The sequence below is a fragment of the Camelina sativa genome, chromosome 11 (genome assembly GCF_000633955.1).
Source record: "Camelina sativa cultivar DH55 chromosome 11, Cs, whole genome shotgun sequence".
NCBI classification, from domain to species: Eukaryota; Viridiplantae; Streptophyta; class Magnoliopsida; order Brassicales; family Brassicaceae; genus Camelina; species Camelina sativa.
Window position 1 is genome coordinate 42,624,071 of NC_025695.1, and position 18,049 is coordinate 42,642,119.

The window sequence follows — 18,049 nt, forward strand, 5'->3', positions numbered from 1 at the left end:
CCTGTGTGTCTCTTCTCCTCAACCAAAGAAAAATTCTCAGCAAAATCAAACAAAGAACAGAACACGAAGCAAAATATTTGCAGGTAATAATAATACTTACTTGTGAAATCGAATCCAATTTTTCATACGAATTGTTTATAAAATCTGAGTATTCGTCATTATACGGATGAATCTGAGTTGCTAGATCGTAGTATTTGCTATAAAACCTTCAAAATTTCAATAGAATTAGACTGCAAAGATTCGAGATTTTTGTGAAATCTACTTCTGTTTGTCATCATCATCAAGTAAGAATCTCCTCACAGGTCAAAGCTTAGTGTTGGGTTCTCTTCTTCCACTCTCTCTCAATGGAGACGAGCTCTGACTTGTCTTCCATGATTCGTCTTAACATTGGTAAAAATTTCTTACCTTTAATCTTTCTCTTGCAATCCCATTACTCCCTTACTTACAAGTCTTGGTAAAAATCCATCCTTTTTGATTCCAAACTGTTTAAATTGAACTAAGCTTAGTACTACGTGATATTGATAAAATGGTAGCTAAACCCGGGTGAGAAATATTGTAACATGGTAATCTTTTTCTTAGTTTAGTTTTTGAATCCTGTAATTGAGATGGTGCATGCTCAATTTCAGAAAAATTTCACTAGAAAAATGAAAACTTTGGGGCTTAGGTTTCAGTTGCTAACCCTCAATGTTTCTTGGGTTGATCATGTGGAAAGGCCGTAACTGTGTTGTTTTGTCCTCTTAGATATTTGTGTGGTTCCTCAACCATCTTCTGAGTGATAAAGAAATCTTTTTTTCTTACACGAGGCCTAGCTCTTCAATAAACTATAAAAATGTCTGTGTTCATGATGCAGGTGGAAAGAAATTTTGTACTACCATTGATACTTTGACTATCCGTGAGCCTGACTCAATGCTCGCAGCGATGTTTAGTGGTCGCCATGCAATGTGCCAGGAATCCAAAACGGTATTATTACATTCTATGTTACTTGAATTGCAACCCGATCTTTTGTTTTATGATTCCATTTTCAGAACCTCTGCATATGAATAGGCTTTCACTGAGTGTAACAGTTGGTCCTTGGATCGCATAGCCTTCATTTAATGATAAACCAAAATATAGATTTTTTTGGCAGAGACTGTATTTTTTAGCTACCCACTTTAAGAGGTGTTTAGAAATGCAAGAATCATTTTATGTGTGTATGACTAAGTATGCATATGTGCACTTGTGACAAGGTATGTCCACTAAACTAGTTGATTTAATTTGTTGCAGGGATATGTATTCATAGATAGGGATGGAAAGCACTTTCGCCATATTTTAAATTGGTTGCGTGATGGCATTGCTCCTAGTCTGTCAGATCCTGATTGTTCTGAACTTTTGCGCGAAGCAGACTACTATCAGCTTCTCGTAAGCTAAGCTTTTCTTCTACCTTACTATATCCTCGTTTTGTTCATTTTTTTAGCTGGTAACTGGATTTTTACTTTTTGTGGAGTACATGACTAAATTTTTGCTGGAGATGTAATACATTTGCATTTTTCTTCCTAATTCAGGGGCTGAAAGATGGAATAAAAGATTTGAGAAGAGAAGTTGGTGAAGTAGAAGCTGAACTAACGCGTGTAGATATCATCAAATGTATACAGTCCGAGAGAGTCAGGTTCCGAGGAGTTAATCTTTCTGGAATTGATCTTTCTAAACTGGTAATATTTCTTAATCTCAGATTCTTGTAGGTTACCATGCTATTGGCTGTTTTGATCTCGCTGCATTTCTCATCACCAAATTCGGAGATCCTTTGTGGGTTTGATAAACTTCTGTGGAGGAAAATTAATAGAACGTATAGACTAACTGATTCTTGTTGTTTTAACCTGAGTTTAAAAAGAACTCGCAGTTACATATCTAACAACATGTTTATTTGATTCATTTCAATTGGAATACACATCTGCTACTGAGTGTTTTTATTATTGTCAACATCAAGGGATTAGTAAACCTATCCGGGAAGAAGAGCTTCGTCTTTGTCAGTGACTATTTCGTATTTACAGTCTGAATGTATCTGTTTGAATAATGTAGGATCTATCCCTTGTGGATTTCAGCTATGCTTGTCTCAGGAATGTGTTTTTCTCTCGTACAAATCTTCAGTGTGCCAAATTTCGGGTAAATATGTTGTATCAATCTTATTTTTTTCTGCTTTGGTGGAAGAATATATCATCATATCAACTTTGCTTGAACATCTGCTTATCATATATGCTGAATTACTAATTTCTCAAACAGGATGCTGATGCTGAGGGCTCCATCTTTCACAATGCTATTTTGCGCGAGTAAGGAACTAGTCAGATCCCATCGTATTAGATAAGTTGTACTTGGTACCACTTCCTGAAAGATTTAAAATTATTTCCTTTCTTATAAAGGTGTGAGTTTACCAGTGCAAATCTTAGAGGAGCGTTGTTAGCTGGGACAAATCTTCAGAGTGCAAATTTACAAGGTGCGTATAAGCCTATTCTTACTTGTTAATGATCTTTTATTTAGACAGCCATGTAATAAAATGTCACATATAAAACATAGTTTGACTTAACAAATCGGACTTTTTGAACTGTAGATACCTGCTTAGTGGACTGCAGCTTCTGTGGTGCAAATCTCGGGACTGCACACTTGCAGGTACCTTAAGTAGTCTGTGTAGAAATTTGAATTTCAACTTTAATTTTTCATCAGATTTCTTCCAAGGTGTTTATGAGCATAGCGTGATTTGGTGATAATGTTTTATTTCTCTTTCTTACCTAACAGAATGCGGACCTTACAAATGCCAACTTAGAAGGAGCAAATCTTGAAGGTGCAAATTTGAAGGTAAGCAATCCCTTTTGTTGACAGTTTATAACTCAGGCTTAATTCGTGATAATGTGTGCAAAAGTGTCTGGACGAGACAGATAAGTGATAATGTGGCACTTTCTCTTAAACGAGTGTTTAGTTGCGGTTTAACTGGATTATACATGTATAGGGTGCAAAGTTGAAGAATGCCAACTTCAAAGGAGCAAACCTTCAACGAGCTTACTTGAGGCATGTAAATCTGCGTGAAGCGGTAAGTCCAAAAACAATACTTTGGTATTGGATCAACATATATGGGCAGATTGATATTGGCCAGTAATTTGGTTTCATCTTTTTCTTCAAGTCTCTGAGTAGAGCTTAAACGGCTAATCCCTGCGATGTATGTTTGTAACAGCATTTGGAAGGGGCAAACCTCGGTGGCGCTAATATGACCGGTGCTATCCGATAAACTCCGTTTTGTTCAGACTGACTGTAAGTCTCGTCTTATAATGATTTGTAACTGGCTTATTTGGCAAAACGTGAATGTAGCGAGTGGCCATATCAAAAAGCTTCTTGTTGATGAAATAATAAAAATATTCTTTCTTCAAGAATTCAAGATTATCTAATAAATGTATTATATTTCTCTAATTCAAGATCACCTTATCGTTAAAATCATAAGACAAACGAACATCTAATCATGTTGAAAAGACTAGGACTAGTTGTCCCAAACAATGTAGCCAAAGAAAAATGTCTCAAATCGTATAAAACAATGCTGTAATTTATAGCTATCCTCATCAGAATCTGTGATAAAGGCTAATTACAATGTTACAGGGGGCTTGCAAGTGTACTTAGTTACGTTCATACTTCTTAAACCCTCCAGTAAGATTCTTTTAACAAATTTGGGCTCATCAAAATTAATCAGAGGTTAACAATATACACGCTAAATGCATCAACACAACCATATTTTTTTAAGGATGAATTAAGTAACATAAAGGTAGGTAACATGAAAGCTCCTCTAGGCAAACCTAAGTCCTAGTAGCAAACTCTAGAGACTCGTGTTGTGTTGTGTTGTATAAAAGGGTAAACTAGTGTTCTTATTTATGCCAATCACTTGTTTTTGTATGTTTTGTCATTTTTCTAACTTGAAGCCAGGTGGGTTGTTTTTTTTTTGGTTTTTTTATACAAAGACTATATAACACACGAAACAAGTCATATTTTGAGACTGCCAAACGAACTCTTGCAAGGTAGATAGAATTCACAAAAAGGTCAAAATATCCCACAGCTCTTAGGGATTGGAAAATACTTACTACTGATGTATTATTTCTTTCTAGAGGAGAGAATAGAATTGAAAAAGAATAAAAGACATTTTCGAACTTGGCTTTTTTAACTATAGAGGAAGAAAAGCTATTTTTTGATGACTCCACTTCAAAGGACTTGATGAGCTTTCCCGTAGTATCGGTTAATGACAGACGTCTGCAAAAAACAAAATAACAGAAAAGATCAGCAAACAATTCAAAGCGTCGTCGTAACAAACTATACTAAAACATTCTTTTTAAGAGTTACTGGTTTCTTGGAGAAGGCTGGTTAGTTTGTTTGTCTTTTGTTCTTACCGTCAGGAATGTAGGGACATGGGGTGAAGGGCGAGGGTAGAATTTGTAGAACTTGATGCTTTGAAAGGCTTCCTTAGTCTCTTCACTCATTTCCTCTATTGCTTTCTCTCGAGCCTCTCTGGCCTCTCTATTTGCTTTCTTTGCTGCTCGAACTTGCTCTTTCACAAACTCCTGGAAAAGAACAATGGTAACTTTGTGAATATAAGTTCAAGTGTCGTCGTCAAGAACTGACAATTTGCGTTTACAGTACAGCTTAAACTTACTTTGAATTCATCCTCTTTCTCAGCAGCTAATTTTTCCTCTTCAATCTGATCATCAACCAATTCCTGAGATAGATTCAAAACAAAAACAAAAAAGCCATCCCAAGATTCAGCATACAGTGCATGCATGCAATTTGAACAAACAGGGAAAGTGCAGTGAGAAGAGGACAACTCTCTTTCGATTTAAATGAAGAAGTAAATCCAAGTTTTGCTCGTTACAGAAACACGCTAAACACACACACCTGAAGTTTGGTATACTTCCAGTCAAACACACATACAACCTGCACAAACAGATAAAAATTAAAGTTTTGATGATAAAAGAGAATACCCAAAATTAAAAGTGGCCCCTATCAAAGACTGCCACTTCCAATACAATGTTTATTGCATGCCAAAAAAAACTTACTGGCGCCGGTTCAGAGGGGAACACAATGTCAACCTCAGTACTCTGATCAAGTGCATCTTCCACAAACGGGTTATAGAAATCTGCAAAAAAATAAAGAAGAGACATTAGATTTTGTTGTTGTGTACCCACATACATAATAAAGAATAGTATAAATGGTTTCCTTAACAAATTTTAACTAGTACTGGTAGTATANTAGTGCTTTCTCTCGAGCCTCTCTGGCCTCTCTATTTGCTCTCTTTGCTGCTCGAACTTGCTCTTTCACAAACTCCTGGAAAAGAACAATGGTAACTTTGTGAATATAAATAAATACTCAAGTGTCGTCGTCAAGACCTGACAATTTGCGTTTACAGTACAGCTTAAACTTACATTGAATTCATTCTTTTCTCAGCAGCTAATGCTTCCTCTTTAATGTGATCATCAACAAATTCCTGAGGTAGATTCAGCATACAGTGAATGCATGCAATTTAAACAAACAGGGAAAGTGCAGTGAGAAGATGACAACTCTCTTTCGATTTAAATGAACAAGTAAATCCAAGTTTTGCTCGTTACAGAAACACGCTAAACACACACACCTGAAGTTTGTCATACTTCCAGTCAAACACACAAAAATGCTGCACAAACAGAGAAAATTAAAGCTTTGATTATAAAAGAGAATACCCAAAATTAAAGTGGCCCCTATCAAAGACTGCCACTTCCAATACAATGTTCATTGCATGCCAAAAAAACTTACTGGCGCCGGTTCAGAGGGGAACACAATGTCGACCTCAGTACTGTGATCAAGTTCATGTTCCACGAACGGGTTATAAAAATCTGCAAAAAAATAAAGAAGAGAACATTAGATTTTGTTGTTGTGTACCCACATACATTATAAAGAATAGTATAAATGGTTCCCTTATCAAATTTTAACTAGTACTGGTAGTAGAGTATTTAAACTCACAAGGAAGGGAATACTCGAACATCTTGATACGATCTTCCTTCAAATGTCTGAGAGCAGATCTGCAGATAATGTACAAAGCTTAATTAATTGACTACACCATAACTTGTAGATTATATGCAGAAAGGAAAGTGCAAAAAAAGAGGCTACCTAACTCATCACACTACAAGTAGTAGTAGATATGTGATGATGCCATGTAACATGTTTCTTACCTCCTCTGCGTACAGCCCAAGGTAAAAATTTGAAAGTTCATCCTATCAACTTGTTTACCTCTGCAAGAAGAACAAACGAAAAAGCAATATAGTAACTGTCGGTAATAAACATCCAAAATGCGAGAAGATCTCATCACCATGGTACCTATTCTCAAAAGGAATGTAAGGAACCCAGTCCATTTTCATCTGCTTCATTGGAACGATTTCCTCCTCTACTCTCTGAACCGATTTTACTCCTATCTAAATCAGAAGGCGGAAATGGTGATTCAACCTGCAAAATAAAATATAGAATATATTTCTTATATAGAGAAATGGTTGTTATATTATCAGTGATAGCAAGCAAACCGTTTATAGAGAGACTTACAGCAACAACTGTTGGGACATGGACTATTCCTTCGATGTCATGGAATTTCTGAGCTGTAACCATAAGAAGAGACAAATTAACTAAGCATGCATGAACTCGAGAAGCAAATTAGAAAGAAAACACAAGTGCCAAAGATAAAAGTTATTAAAAGATAAGTAAAAAAAATCTCAAAAGGAGCTAGAAAACATATCTTACGTTCAGCAAAGCCAAAAACAAAGACTATCTTGCCATAGAGAATTCCTCCTTCCTCAAATGCTTCCTGAAACATAAATAAAATACCAGAATATATCTCTTTTCAAACCCCTGACAGTAGAATAGACAACAACAAAAATGAAGAATGTAATAATCCGAAACAACTTACTTCAAGAGTTTTGAAATCCCAATTGAATTCGTTATAAACTGCATCTAACTTATGCCACTGCCATCACAATTTGACAAACATATATAAGCAAAGCACATTGATGGAGAGAGTGACTCAGAGATGTTGAAGCTCCTAAAAACCAATAATATATATATATATATATATACCTCAGTTCCCACTGGAAATGCAGCCTTCCACAAATCTTCCTGCAAACACACACACAAAACAAAACAAGCCATTTGTTTTCAAGCTCGCCATAACATACAACTGTTCTCATAGAAATATAAACCCACAATAGCATTCTGACAAGTGACACCACCAAACGAGTTTCTTAACAGCTCCCCAATAAGAGAAGCCCCCCACCAAACAGATGAACAGAATCCTCTTGGTTAGACAACAAAGCATTACCAGGTTTTTAAAACAGAGAGAGAGAGGTTTTTAAAACAGAGTTGTGAGGTTTTTTTGTTTTTTTTTGCCGCTTATGATTGACGCTAACGCTATTAACGAAACCCGGTAATCCAGAACCGGATCGATTTTGGGTAATTGGATCAATTTTGTGTTGGAAAATCGAACCGGAACAGAAATACCAGTTTTGGTTTTCCCAAACTTGTAACTTTTTTCTTTTTTTTTTTTTTTGCAAACTCCCAAAATTGTAACTAAAACACAATTTGGTTATAAAAAACCATATTAAAAACACCCCTAGCTATATATTAGCGTGTCCGTTTCGTATTAAAATCTCTCGGAAGTTTAGTTTTTTTTTTTTTGTGCGAAATCGGAAAGATGCTCAAAGTTCCGGGCAATTCTCCACCCATAGAAAAAGAATCCTTCTCCTCCGATGTCGAAGACGTTAAGGTTAGGGTTAGAATTTTGATACAGTACTGCATGCTCTCTCCCTCTCTCTCTCTCAAATCTCCTTTGTGATTTATTTTGTTTCTGAATGTCTATTTGTTAGGGGTATTGTGGGATAAAAGCCATTGGTTGTACTCCCGCTGACGAACTCATAGGAAAGGTGGGACTCCATTGCTACAATTCTCACAAGGTAACAACTCAACTCATGACTCTATATTGCTCTTATTCTACCAACCCCTGACCCTTTCTTCTTCTTCTTCTTCTTCTTCTTTTGTGGATTTTTACTGTCCTTTTGCTTTTGATTTTACATCTCCACGGCTATATGCAGGGGACTAATTTACAGTTCTTGACTGTAACCCAACTCTTTCTGCGAGCGGTTTCACATGTCAGTTATACTATGACATTGGATGCCTTTGATCCAGCCAACCATTCTATTCATAGTATCGACACCGGTGTTTGGGATGCTTCTCACCGGAATGGTGAGAACTTGAGATTAATCACCACTTATTGCATACCTACAGGTAACTTAACTAACATGGTCCCTTTTATTATCTATCGTTTTTTTTTGAACTGTTGATTTTGTTGTTGTTGTTGTTGTTACTAGCCCCGTCTTAAATATTTTGTATGTTTCTGACCCCCTTAGGATTCCCTTGTTTAATTATATGCTCTATATAAGCCTAAAATATCAAGTCGTCTGTATATGTTTCATGTATGCATGTTTTTTTTGTCATGACCTTACAAGTTACATGCATAATTGTTTTTGGTGTTTCTGTCTATGCTAGTTTCCTATCCACCAATTCAATTAATAATCTTCTATAAATTGTTGCTCTAGGATCTGACGAAAGCTGTCCCCAATGGGACCCAAATGGTGTAGACGTGCTCTATACTGGTCTGATGCCTAAGTGGCTAGATGATGATGCACTTACAGGAAGCCATAAGCTACACTTCTATGAGGTGTGCTGTTTAGCTATGAACTTTTTTTTGACTTATTTCCTTTTATTTGATCATCTGCTCAACACACCGACAGACACCGAACACCTTGTTCCACTAAAAATGTTTCAAATGCAGGTTAATCGTTCGGATTTGCAAGAGAATGCATGGTTTCATCTATATGCTCAAGTTGCTGCATACTCTAAGTGGAATATTTACATGGTGAGGAAAATTATATAGCATAGCTAGAGAAGTGAGAGTATACTCATTTTTTTTTGGTTGGGGTCATGCACTCTTCTCTCAACCATGCTTTTTGTTTTGCTTTGCAGGTGGATCATCTCCCATTGGAGACAAAGAAAGTGGTGGTACAAACAAAGGAAGACATAGAGTCAAGTTTGAAGTTGAAGTCGAGCAATGCAATCTTCTACTTAAGTTTCAAGACTCGTGGAGGTGCCGAGTACAAATCCATAATAAGGCAAACCAGGGATGGAAGACCACAACACATGTGCCTTGAAGTTAAAAATGTTGAGATGGACAAGTAGACGACAAAAGTGTTGTGACTTTTTTAATATATCATGTTTATGTCCTTAATTAGTTGGGTTGGGTGGTGGTATTTGTGTGTTGTCCTTGCGACTTTCTTCATCTGCATATATAGAATATTATTAGAAAGAGAAATGAGATATAAGTATATGATCAGTGATAACGTAATTGAGATTTCAATCTTAATTATGCCACAGTCATCACAATTTAACAACAATAAGTAAACGAATATCAGTGGATACAAGTAAGTCCGATGATGTCGAAGCCAGATACATTCCTCAAAACTAATAGTATAACCTCAAAACTATAAAACATAGAGTGGATGAAGACAACAAATTCCATTTTGCTAAAAATTCCTAAAATATATCCATTATGGTTTATAAAAAAATATGGCTATATATATGTTTCCCACAAAGTTTGTGTCATGAAGAGGATGGATGAGAACACTTCTTGCCTTATTCGTGGCGCCGAAGCAATTGGCAAAATCGCTTATATCTAATATGTAAAAACGGCACTGATTCTTTAAAGAACTTGCGTCTAGGTATCTATAGTGAAGACTTTGTAAGAGTTTGAAAAACAATACATAAACGTATCATAATCACAAAATCAAGTGAAAAGAATATAAATAGCATTGAATAGTTAAACCAAAGATTTTGCAACAAATATAAGTAAAAATAAATAAATTCATGTACAATCAAAGATCAAAAAACTCTGTTCTTTGTTAGTTCTTGATCTTAGTCCGTACATAGATTCTTTTCAGACTTTTTTTCTAGCTTAATCCCTGCATGTCGCCCCAGGAGCAATTATTATTATTGTTGTTGTTGTGATGGTCGTTTGTTGCGGTTACCACGGCTGTAGAATCAGCCGGGAATAGTGAAGCGAATTGATGAACATCAAGAACAAGATTCTCGTCAGTGACAACAGATGATTGTCCGTTAGAGATCTCTCCACTATCACTTCCCCAATCAAGAAGCTTAGCTATGTCTTCTTGCATTGTGTTCATTTGAAGAGACTCATCTTCCTGCGGTTTCAAATCTGCGTTTCAGTCAAAAACTTTTTTAATTTTTTTACCTGGAGACAAGTGTAGTTTAGATTTGAAGGGTTTTGAGCGGTTTTAATTTACCTTGTAAAGAACATAAGTTGTCAGAGGAATCATAATGTCCGAAACTAACCGAGAAGAAATTGTCGTTGTTGTCGTTGTTGTTGTTGTTGTTGTTGTTGTTGTTGTCGCTGTTGTGGTTCGGAGGAGAAGCTGTGAGTTGTCTTCGTTTTGAGGGCCGGCCTCTGCCTTCAGCGGCTAAAACTTCGGCCTCTTCAAGGACATCCTCTAAGAGGCTGTAGCTACTACTTCTTCTATGAACACCAGAACTGTTAAGGTTATGATTTTGTCTCTCATTGTCTGTGAAGTTGTTGATGTTATTGTAGGCATCTATTTGGGGAATTTGGTTTGAAGGGAGCTGCTCTTGTTTCATGGAGTAAACCGGGCTGTTATGAAAGGAGGTGGAAGAAGGAGTGTAATGGGAGTGGAGATAGCTTGGGGAAGAAGTTGTTGTAGGGTAAGAAGAAGAATGGTTTAAAGAGAATGAAGGAGATGAAGAGTAATTGTTATTAGTGTTGTGGTAAGTAGCGGTTTGAGAGGTTGGGGAAGGGTAAGGCAATGTTAGAAAGGAAGTGTAGGATTCTCTTGACACAGGGGAAAATGGTGCAGTTGAGACGCGGTTGATGCAATTGAGAGGAATATTAGCATTGTTGTATCGTTTTGCGAGGAGGGATGAAGGCGGTTGAAGGAGAGGTGGAGGTCTAGGGAAAGTGAAATTTGCGTCGTTGTTGTTGGTTTGGGAATGTTGGAGGGCGAAGAGAGGAAGAGTCGGGTATTGGTTGTTGCGAGGGGAAGAGAAAGGAGAGGAGAGTGGCGGTGGAGGCGGTGTGGAACAGAGTTGAGAAGGAGTTTGCGGTGTGTTTGGAGTGTGAGGGCTAAGTGGATGGAGGAGGTTAGCGGTTGGTGTATGGAAAGTGAAGGATGATGATGAGTTTGCGTTTGCGTTTAGTGGTGTTGGAGATGGAAGAGGTGAGGATGATGGTGTGTTTGGTTGTGAAGATTGTGGTTGAAAATACATTTGTTGATAATGATGATGATGGTTATGCTGCTGCTGTTGTTGTTGATGTTGTTGTTGTTGATGATGTGGATGTGGATGCGGATGTGGATGGAGTTGATGGTTAGGGATAATATCTGGAGGATAAAGAGGAAGTCCTTGGCGATGAAGGCGTTTCAAACGCGTGTTCCAGTAGTTCTTGATCTCGTTGTCTGTTCTTCCCGGCAACTAATTATACAAATTTGTGAAAAGATTAGTTTCCGTTTAACGCAAGTAACACCTAGTAACATATAGATTAGTTGTTATATATATACCTGAGCAGCCATGCGAGCCCATTTGTTACCAAGCTGAGCATGAAGCTGAATGATGAGACGTTCTTCATCGCCGGTGAAAGAACCTTTTTTGAGATTAGGACGGAGGTGATTAGCCCATCGAAGACGGCAGCTTTTGCCGCAACGAGCCAAACCTGTGTTTTTCTGAACAGCGTTCCAGTTTCCTTCACCGTTCTCTCTAACGTACGCAGCAAGTATCTCATCTTCAGCCGCCGTCCATGGACCTTTCTTCAATACCACTCCTCCGTCTGATATGTGATTGGTGGATCCACCGTCCTTCCCTGCTGCTCCTCCTCCTCCTCCGTACATGATCATAGCTTCTTCCCTTGCCGATTCAAGAAGAGAAAGAAACCAAAAAAAACAAAAAAACAGAGTGTGTATCGTCGTCGGAATGGCTTATGATTGGGGGAATTTGAGAAAGGTGAGACCCTCCTCCTCTGTTTTGTTTTTTTTTTTTCTTTTTACTGTGACAAATGATGGACGAAGAGGGAGAAAACAGAGAGAAGAGGTAACTTTGGTAATTTTCCGGTGTAAAAATTACAACGGAAAAAACAAGAAATTAAAGGAGATATAAATAAAAAAGAGGAGAGACAGAAAGAAATTAACAGTGTTTGTTTCTCTGGACACAACATAAGTCTTCTTAAGACAACTCACAAGATCGGTTGTTCTTTCTTGTATTTTACACATGTTTTTTTTTTTTCCTACCTTCTATTTTAGGCAATGACATTTGTAACGCGCTTTATGTTCATACCACAACTGTGTCTTCTTTTAATACATGCGAATCAGGATTTGATCATACGACTTACTTTTTACATAATTAGCTATTTTTATAAATGTAGAAACAACTTATTTTTACAAGATATGTCAAGTGTTTTCTACTTTCAAATAACACTTTTTTTTCCTTACACAACTGTCAGTTTGGATAGATTGACACAAGATTATCAGATTCTATTACTCGGCGTTTCAAACATTCAGGTATATGTATATCAAATTCTTACAAGAAACCGGAGCCTAATTAGGAGCAAATGGAAAGATTTTTAGTTGTTAAATTAATACTCTTTTGCGGTTTTGCCTCATTAATGCATAACCAATTATTTATCCATAACCAATTATTTATCCATAACATGCACAATTGTTGTGACCTTTCCTTCTTTCAAAGCAAATGACGCAACCGTACCAACTTGTGTGCCATAATTTAGACACTCGGCCAAACAACCTTCACTATGGTCAATTGGTCATATTATTATCATATAATATAATAATCCATTTATATATATAACAAATAGAGAAGTGTAGGAAGACCAAAGACTTCATGGAATCAGGTGAATCGAGAACTAGATTGGTTTGATTGAACATCTAAGTTAGGAAAATAGTTAGCTAACCAGGGCGTCGATATCAGTAAACATTCTCCAATTTCAACTCTTAGATCACTAGACTGATGACTCTAAACCGGCTTGAACCTCAAACCAAAACTAACCACATCACAAAAAAATAAAGAAGCCTAAGTACAAGATATTGATTCACAATGTCGACTCACCTGGTTAAACAGCTCTTGGATTTTTGTTTGTTTCCGTTTTCTTCCCCAGCGATCAAATTACATATCCAGCCTTTTATCGCCTGATGCAATGATGAGCACAAAAATGCTGTGGCGATAACATTTGCTTGGGACAGTGGTACTCAAGATTCTCCTTGAAATTGTTAGGCTTGTTCTTGATTGGCTGTTTTTTTTTTAGAGCTGTAGCGCCAAATCAGGCTGTTGGGAATCGACAGGAACACCAGAAGACTGTTTTGCAGGAGAATCAGGGGACTGAACTCCGATGTTCAAATCTGGAGGGAGATTGAGATTCTCTTGTCTCTGCTTTAACTGGACTTGTGGAGTAATGCCTCCTCGCCATGGAGACTGGACATGGAATCTTGTGAAATCAGAAGTTGGAGCAGCCATCTGAGGGAAAACAATTGGTCGGTTGTTCTGAAATGGTTGGGATCCTCCGTTCATCATACCGTGGACAGGCTGTTGTTGCACAAATGACTGGAAAGGGAAACCATTCCTTTGAGGATGGAACTGTGTCTCTTTGGGGTCTCTCGGTGTAAAAGCTTGTTGGTGAAGTTGTTGTTCCCTTGAAGGATTATACAAGGACTCTGCAGATATCTGGCTGCTTTTCTGAATACTATGATTCTCAAATGTTTGTTTACTATTATTCCCTCCAGCTCCTATAGACATCCATGCTCGTGCTGCTGCTACAGAAGCATTGCTTGTATCTTCACTTCTTGCGGATAGTGGTGATGAGACATTAGGAGGAATATTATTAGCTTTAAGGTGATTATGAGTGGAGTTGTGCTGTGTTCGAGCCTTCTCACTGAAGTTTCTCATAAACTGTGCTTGTTCGCTGTGGCTTTGATGACTCTGTTCTCTCATGGGTTGTTGTGAAGTTGTTGCTGTGCGACTCATTTGATTTGCAGCATCAGTAGATAGATCAAACATTCTATTGTTCACACTGGGAGAGACTTTGCCATTACTAAATCCACCAGGGAAGGTCCCGTTAGTAGTCATCTGATGCTTATAATGTTCAGAATCTGTAGGGGTCATACTCCTCATCATGTCACTGGATGACCTGTATGATGCCACTGTATCTGATTTTCCAAAGCTTCGGTGATCTGAAACAAAAGCAGAACCAGAACTGGTTTGTTCTGCTGGTGGTGGTAAATTCAGCTCTACTTGCTGAGAAATCCTATTTTGAGGCTTGACAAAATCTAGAGGGGAAGGATTTTGATATTCATGCTGGCTCATAGATTTTAGGTTTCCTACTTGAGTAGCAACAAAAGATGGAATCCCTTCTGACACAGCCCCAATGGATGTTGGAAACGGGAAAGGACGGGGTCCATCTCGACCGGGTCTGTTACTCGGTTGTTCCTTTGTAGGTAGAGGAGTCTTAAACAAAGACTCATTCTTCTTTGCAGTAGCATTTGACTTGGGTTTTGAAAACACAGATGCTTCTTTAGGTGGTTCTTTAGGTGTGCAGGTTTCAAATAGAAGTACTGGTGTAGGAAGCGGCTCATATTCTCCAACCCATCCCCGACCAAACTTAAAGTCTGCAGGTAGTGCTTGCTCGATTCGCTGAGAAGCTATTTTCCATGCAACGGGTCCAAGAGTAGCAGCAAAACGTGCAAGGCTACTACCATATGCATGTTCTGCATGAAGTCCTACCTGATGATACGGGGAAAAGATTTAGTCAAGAAGGTTACTAAATAATAAAAGAGACTTAAAATAGCAGAATGAGACTTTGGACATAGTGATTATCACTTACAGCAACAAACTGCTTGATTTCACTCTCAAATGTTGAGAAAATGGAATCAGATCTATCATCGTCCTGCTGATCCCAATTTCCATAAGTTGCACGGCGGTCTTCTTCAACAACTGACAGCTTCCTCCCACATCTACCAAAGAGACCTTTTCCTGTAAGAGATGTAAAAATGGAAATCCCCAAATTGTTGTTAGATACAATGTAAGATTATATCTTCTAGGAGAGAGAGGTATTACAAAAACTATAACAAAGAATCATACCAGATGATAAGTCTTCTGCTTTCTCTAGACTGTCTGCCAAGGATGTGTTTCCCTCGAAAGGCACATCCATGCAGCTGTGATTTTCAGGTCCGCCAGTTTGAGTCGAAACAGGCTCGTTTTGAGAAGCTCCTCCGCTAGCAAGGTTTGCACCAGAGGAGAAATCAGAACCAACGGGCTGCTCTAGACCATTTCGACTGAAAGGCTGTCTAACTTGCTTCTTCACAGAGCTGCCAGGTTTCACCTTTTCATCTGTTTTCAGCTCCTTTTCAACACGTTTAATCTTAATCCTTGCCTTCTCGAACTTCCTCTTCCCCATTTCCTGAATAGTCCTTGCCTAGTAGAAATGATTCGATATAAAACGGAGTTCAGTATCCCGGCAGGCAGGAACTAAAAACTAATGCCAAAAAAAACAAAACAAAAAATTGGTGAAAAAAATGAAAATGTTATATTACCTGTTTATAGTAGACAGTATCTGAGGAATTGTATTGCATCGCATTTGAGCAAATCAATAAGACATCGCCCTGCAGTCAAAACATACAGTTTCAAAACCAACTTAGCAACGATATAAACGATGGATTATAGACCTGATCCTAGCAAATAAACTAGAGCAGTGTTATCACAAACGCATTATTCTACAAAGAAGCAAATATCCTTAAAAAGAGTTTCATCATGTAAAATCTCTCAGTGTAAACTTGAGAAACAAACTTATCAGTTATCACCCACCTCAAGCTCTTCTAATGTAGAATACGATCCATTGGCAAGCTTCTTCCTCACAGTCGAAAAATCCATGGGGTGCTCTATCATATCATGATAATCAGGAAGCTACAAATACAAAAAACAAAATATGTCAAATACGACAACTTAAAACTCCAATTACCAAACAGATTGCTCAGAGATAATACTATTTACCTCTTCAGGATCAACCGGTTCTGCATACACACCATAGATGTCTTTCCTGTTTACAAAATAAAAACTCCAAGTAAGATCATTTAAACAATGTGATAAACAACAGACAACAAGAAAAAAAAAAATTAAGGGGATTCCAAGTAGTGTACTTTTGAAGCTTGTCAAGGATCAACTCCAACGGCTTCTTGTCAAGGATAGGTGTTGTTTCTAAAGAGTGATCACACTGAGTCCCTAATCAAAACACCAAAAGTGATAGAGATGAGATAAGTCATGAACTCATGATAATCAAAGCTCAATACCAAGTTAACATAGAAATGCATCATACCACTGATACCAGAAGCGCTCCTCTTCTTCCTCTCCTGGATAAAAATGCAGACATGTAAGTATGTAACCACATATCAGAAACCTCAAAAATGTCTTTTGAATCAAAACCCAATACCAGACAAACAAAACAAAATGAAAAAGACAGAAGTGATTGACAGAGATAGTGTGACACAAACAACAACAAACAACACATCTACAATTAAGAGAGAGAAAGATAATGGGTAATGGAGAGAGAAAGGTGGGAAGCGTGATCAGATTCTGTGGGAAGAGAGAGAAGAGTAGGGAGGAGTGAGACAGCATCAGTTAGTTTTTTTTTTTTTTTTTTTGGGACAGTTGACCCCGACAGTTTAAGTATCTCTCCCCAACATACAACACTCTCATTGCAAGCAACAACCACAGAGCCACACACAGAGAGACAGATGAGTGAAACCTATCTCTCAACTCTTGCAATCAAGCTCATCAATTTCTAAGGTTTCCGTACATACCTTATCATCATCATCTTCTTCTTCATCATCATCTTCACCTCCCTCTTCTTCTACCTCTTCCACATCGCAATCCTTCTCTTCTTCTTCTTCTTCCTCATCTTCATCCTCATCCTCGTGACGATTAATTTTCCTCTTCTTCACTTGCCTCTTCTCACTCGCATCTTCTTCTTCTTCCTCTTCTGGTTCTTCGTCTTCATCATCTTCCTCCTCTTCTTCTTCTTCATAATCAGACGCGTGACTCACACGCGCTCTACTCTTCTTAATCGGAGGGTCAGCTCTAGCACGGCTCTGGTTCAGCTTAAGGACTTGCTTCAGCTTCCTCTGCCTCCTCTTCTCCTCTTCAACATCATCCTCTTCCTCTTCGTCGAAGTAATCGTCGAAATCGAAGTTGTACCTCACATTCCGCAGCCTTTGACCTCGCCGGAGCTCATATCCCGATTCACTAGGAGACGAACCACTACGCCGCCGCGCCGTCAGATCCGCCTTCGACGGACGACCTTTCCTCCTCCGTCTCGCGATCTGACTCATCCTTCTTCTTCTCTATCGAACTCAGTGCACACCCCAAATCCCCTTTCTCTCTCTCTCTCTCTCTCTCTCTCTCTCTCTCTCTCTCTCTCTATACAGCTAAGGTCTCTCTCTCTCTCCAACTTTCTATTTTTTTTTCTCCGGGTAGGAGAGAGAAAGGAAGAAATTGAAGTAACGTTGGGTCAATCGAACGTAAGTCTGAACCTCAGGCTCGGATAAACCTGATGTGTTCAAAAAAAACTGCGTGAAGTAAACGGCGTCAGTAGACGACGTTGGCTACTACCCGTTGCCCGGCTACTAGTTTTTCCACGTCATCAATTTCTTATTTGATGCTTTTGGACACGTTTACTCACGCGCTTTAACACTAAGCACTTTTTGTTTCCTTTAAAGTGTAGTTTATTCATTAATCAGAAGTTTAACTAGTAGAACGAGTAGAGAGGTCTATGGATTTTTGCGTTTTGAACGTACCAAAAATGGATAAACACGTTTTGAATTGAAAACATTATTACTATGTTGGAAGTACAACATCTGAATTTTCCATTATTGTTTTCTGACTATCCTCTTTTAATTGCTGT

General features: G+C 38.1%; 4 protein-coding genes and 1 pseudogene across 6 annotated transcripts; 2 read left to right on the top strand and 3 right to left on the bottom strand.

Moving 5' to 3' along the window:
- On the top strand, positions 1–3,405 carry LOC104726033 (FH protein interacting protein FIP2). Its single transcript, XM_010444798.1, has 12 exons — positions 1–83; positions 303–390; positions 851–960; positions 1,264–1,398; positions 1,542–1,688; positions 2,056–2,139; positions 2,257–2,303; positions 2,394–2,467; positions 2,582–2,640; positions 2,767–2,826; positions 2,978–3,058; positions 3,200–3,405. Exons 2-12 carry the CDS (start codon positions 345–347, stop codon positions 3,251–3,253), a joined length of 897 nt encoding a protein of 298 aa, XP_010443100.1. The 5' UTR covers positions 1–83; positions 303–344; the 3' UTR covers positions 3,254–3,405.
- LOC104728897 lies at positions 4,344–7,201 on the bottom strand (annotated as a pseudogene).
- Positions 7,674–9,375, top strand: LOC104726034 (UPF0725 protein At2g20620-like). Its single transcript, XM_010444799.2, has 6 exons — positions 7,674–7,780; positions 7,881–7,967; positions 8,106–8,298; positions 8,610–8,731; positions 8,846–8,929; positions 9,037–9,375. The coding sequence occupies exons 1-6, from the start codon at positions 7,709–7,711 to the stop codon at positions 9,247–9,249; spliced, it is 771 nt and encodes a 256-aa protein (XP_010443101.1). The 5' UTR covers positions 7,674–7,708; the 3' UTR covers positions 9,250–9,375.
- Positions 9,884–12,819, bottom strand: LOC104726037 (myb-like protein A). Of its 3 annotated transcripts, none has more exons than XM_019233023.1 (3): positions 11,655–12,819; positions 10,371–11,568; positions 9,884–10,282 (listed from the first exon to the last, which is right to left on the bottom strand). In XM_019233023.1, the coding sequence occupies exons 1-3, from the start codon at positions 11,985–11,987 to the stop codon at positions 10,017–10,019; spliced, it is 1,797 nt and encodes a 598-aa protein (XP_019088568.1). In that variant the 5' UTR covers positions 11,988–12,819; the 3' UTR covers positions 9,884–10,016. The 3 variants fall into 3 exon arrangements, with proteins under 3 accessions (XP_019088568.1, XP_019088570.1, XP_019088569.1); XM_019233025.1 differs by having other exon boundaries at positions 10,177–10,268; XM_019233024.1 differs by lacking the exon at positions 9,884–10,282 and having other exon boundaries at positions 10,311–11,568.
- On the bottom strand, positions 12,991–17,604 carry LOC104726036 (bromodomain-containing protein DDB_G0270170). Its single transcript, XM_010444800.2, has 9 exons — positions 16,950–17,604; positions 16,466–16,499; positions 16,290–16,371; positions 16,144–16,189; positions 15,958–16,056; positions 15,687–15,755; positions 15,235–15,568; positions 14,978–15,126; positions 12,991–14,877 (listed from the first exon to the last, which is right to left on the bottom strand). Exons 1-9 carry the CDS (start codon positions 17,475–17,477, stop codon positions 13,402–13,404), a joined length of 2,817 nt encoding a protein of 938 aa, XP_010443102.1. The 5' UTR covers positions 17,478–17,604; the 3' UTR covers positions 12,991–13,401.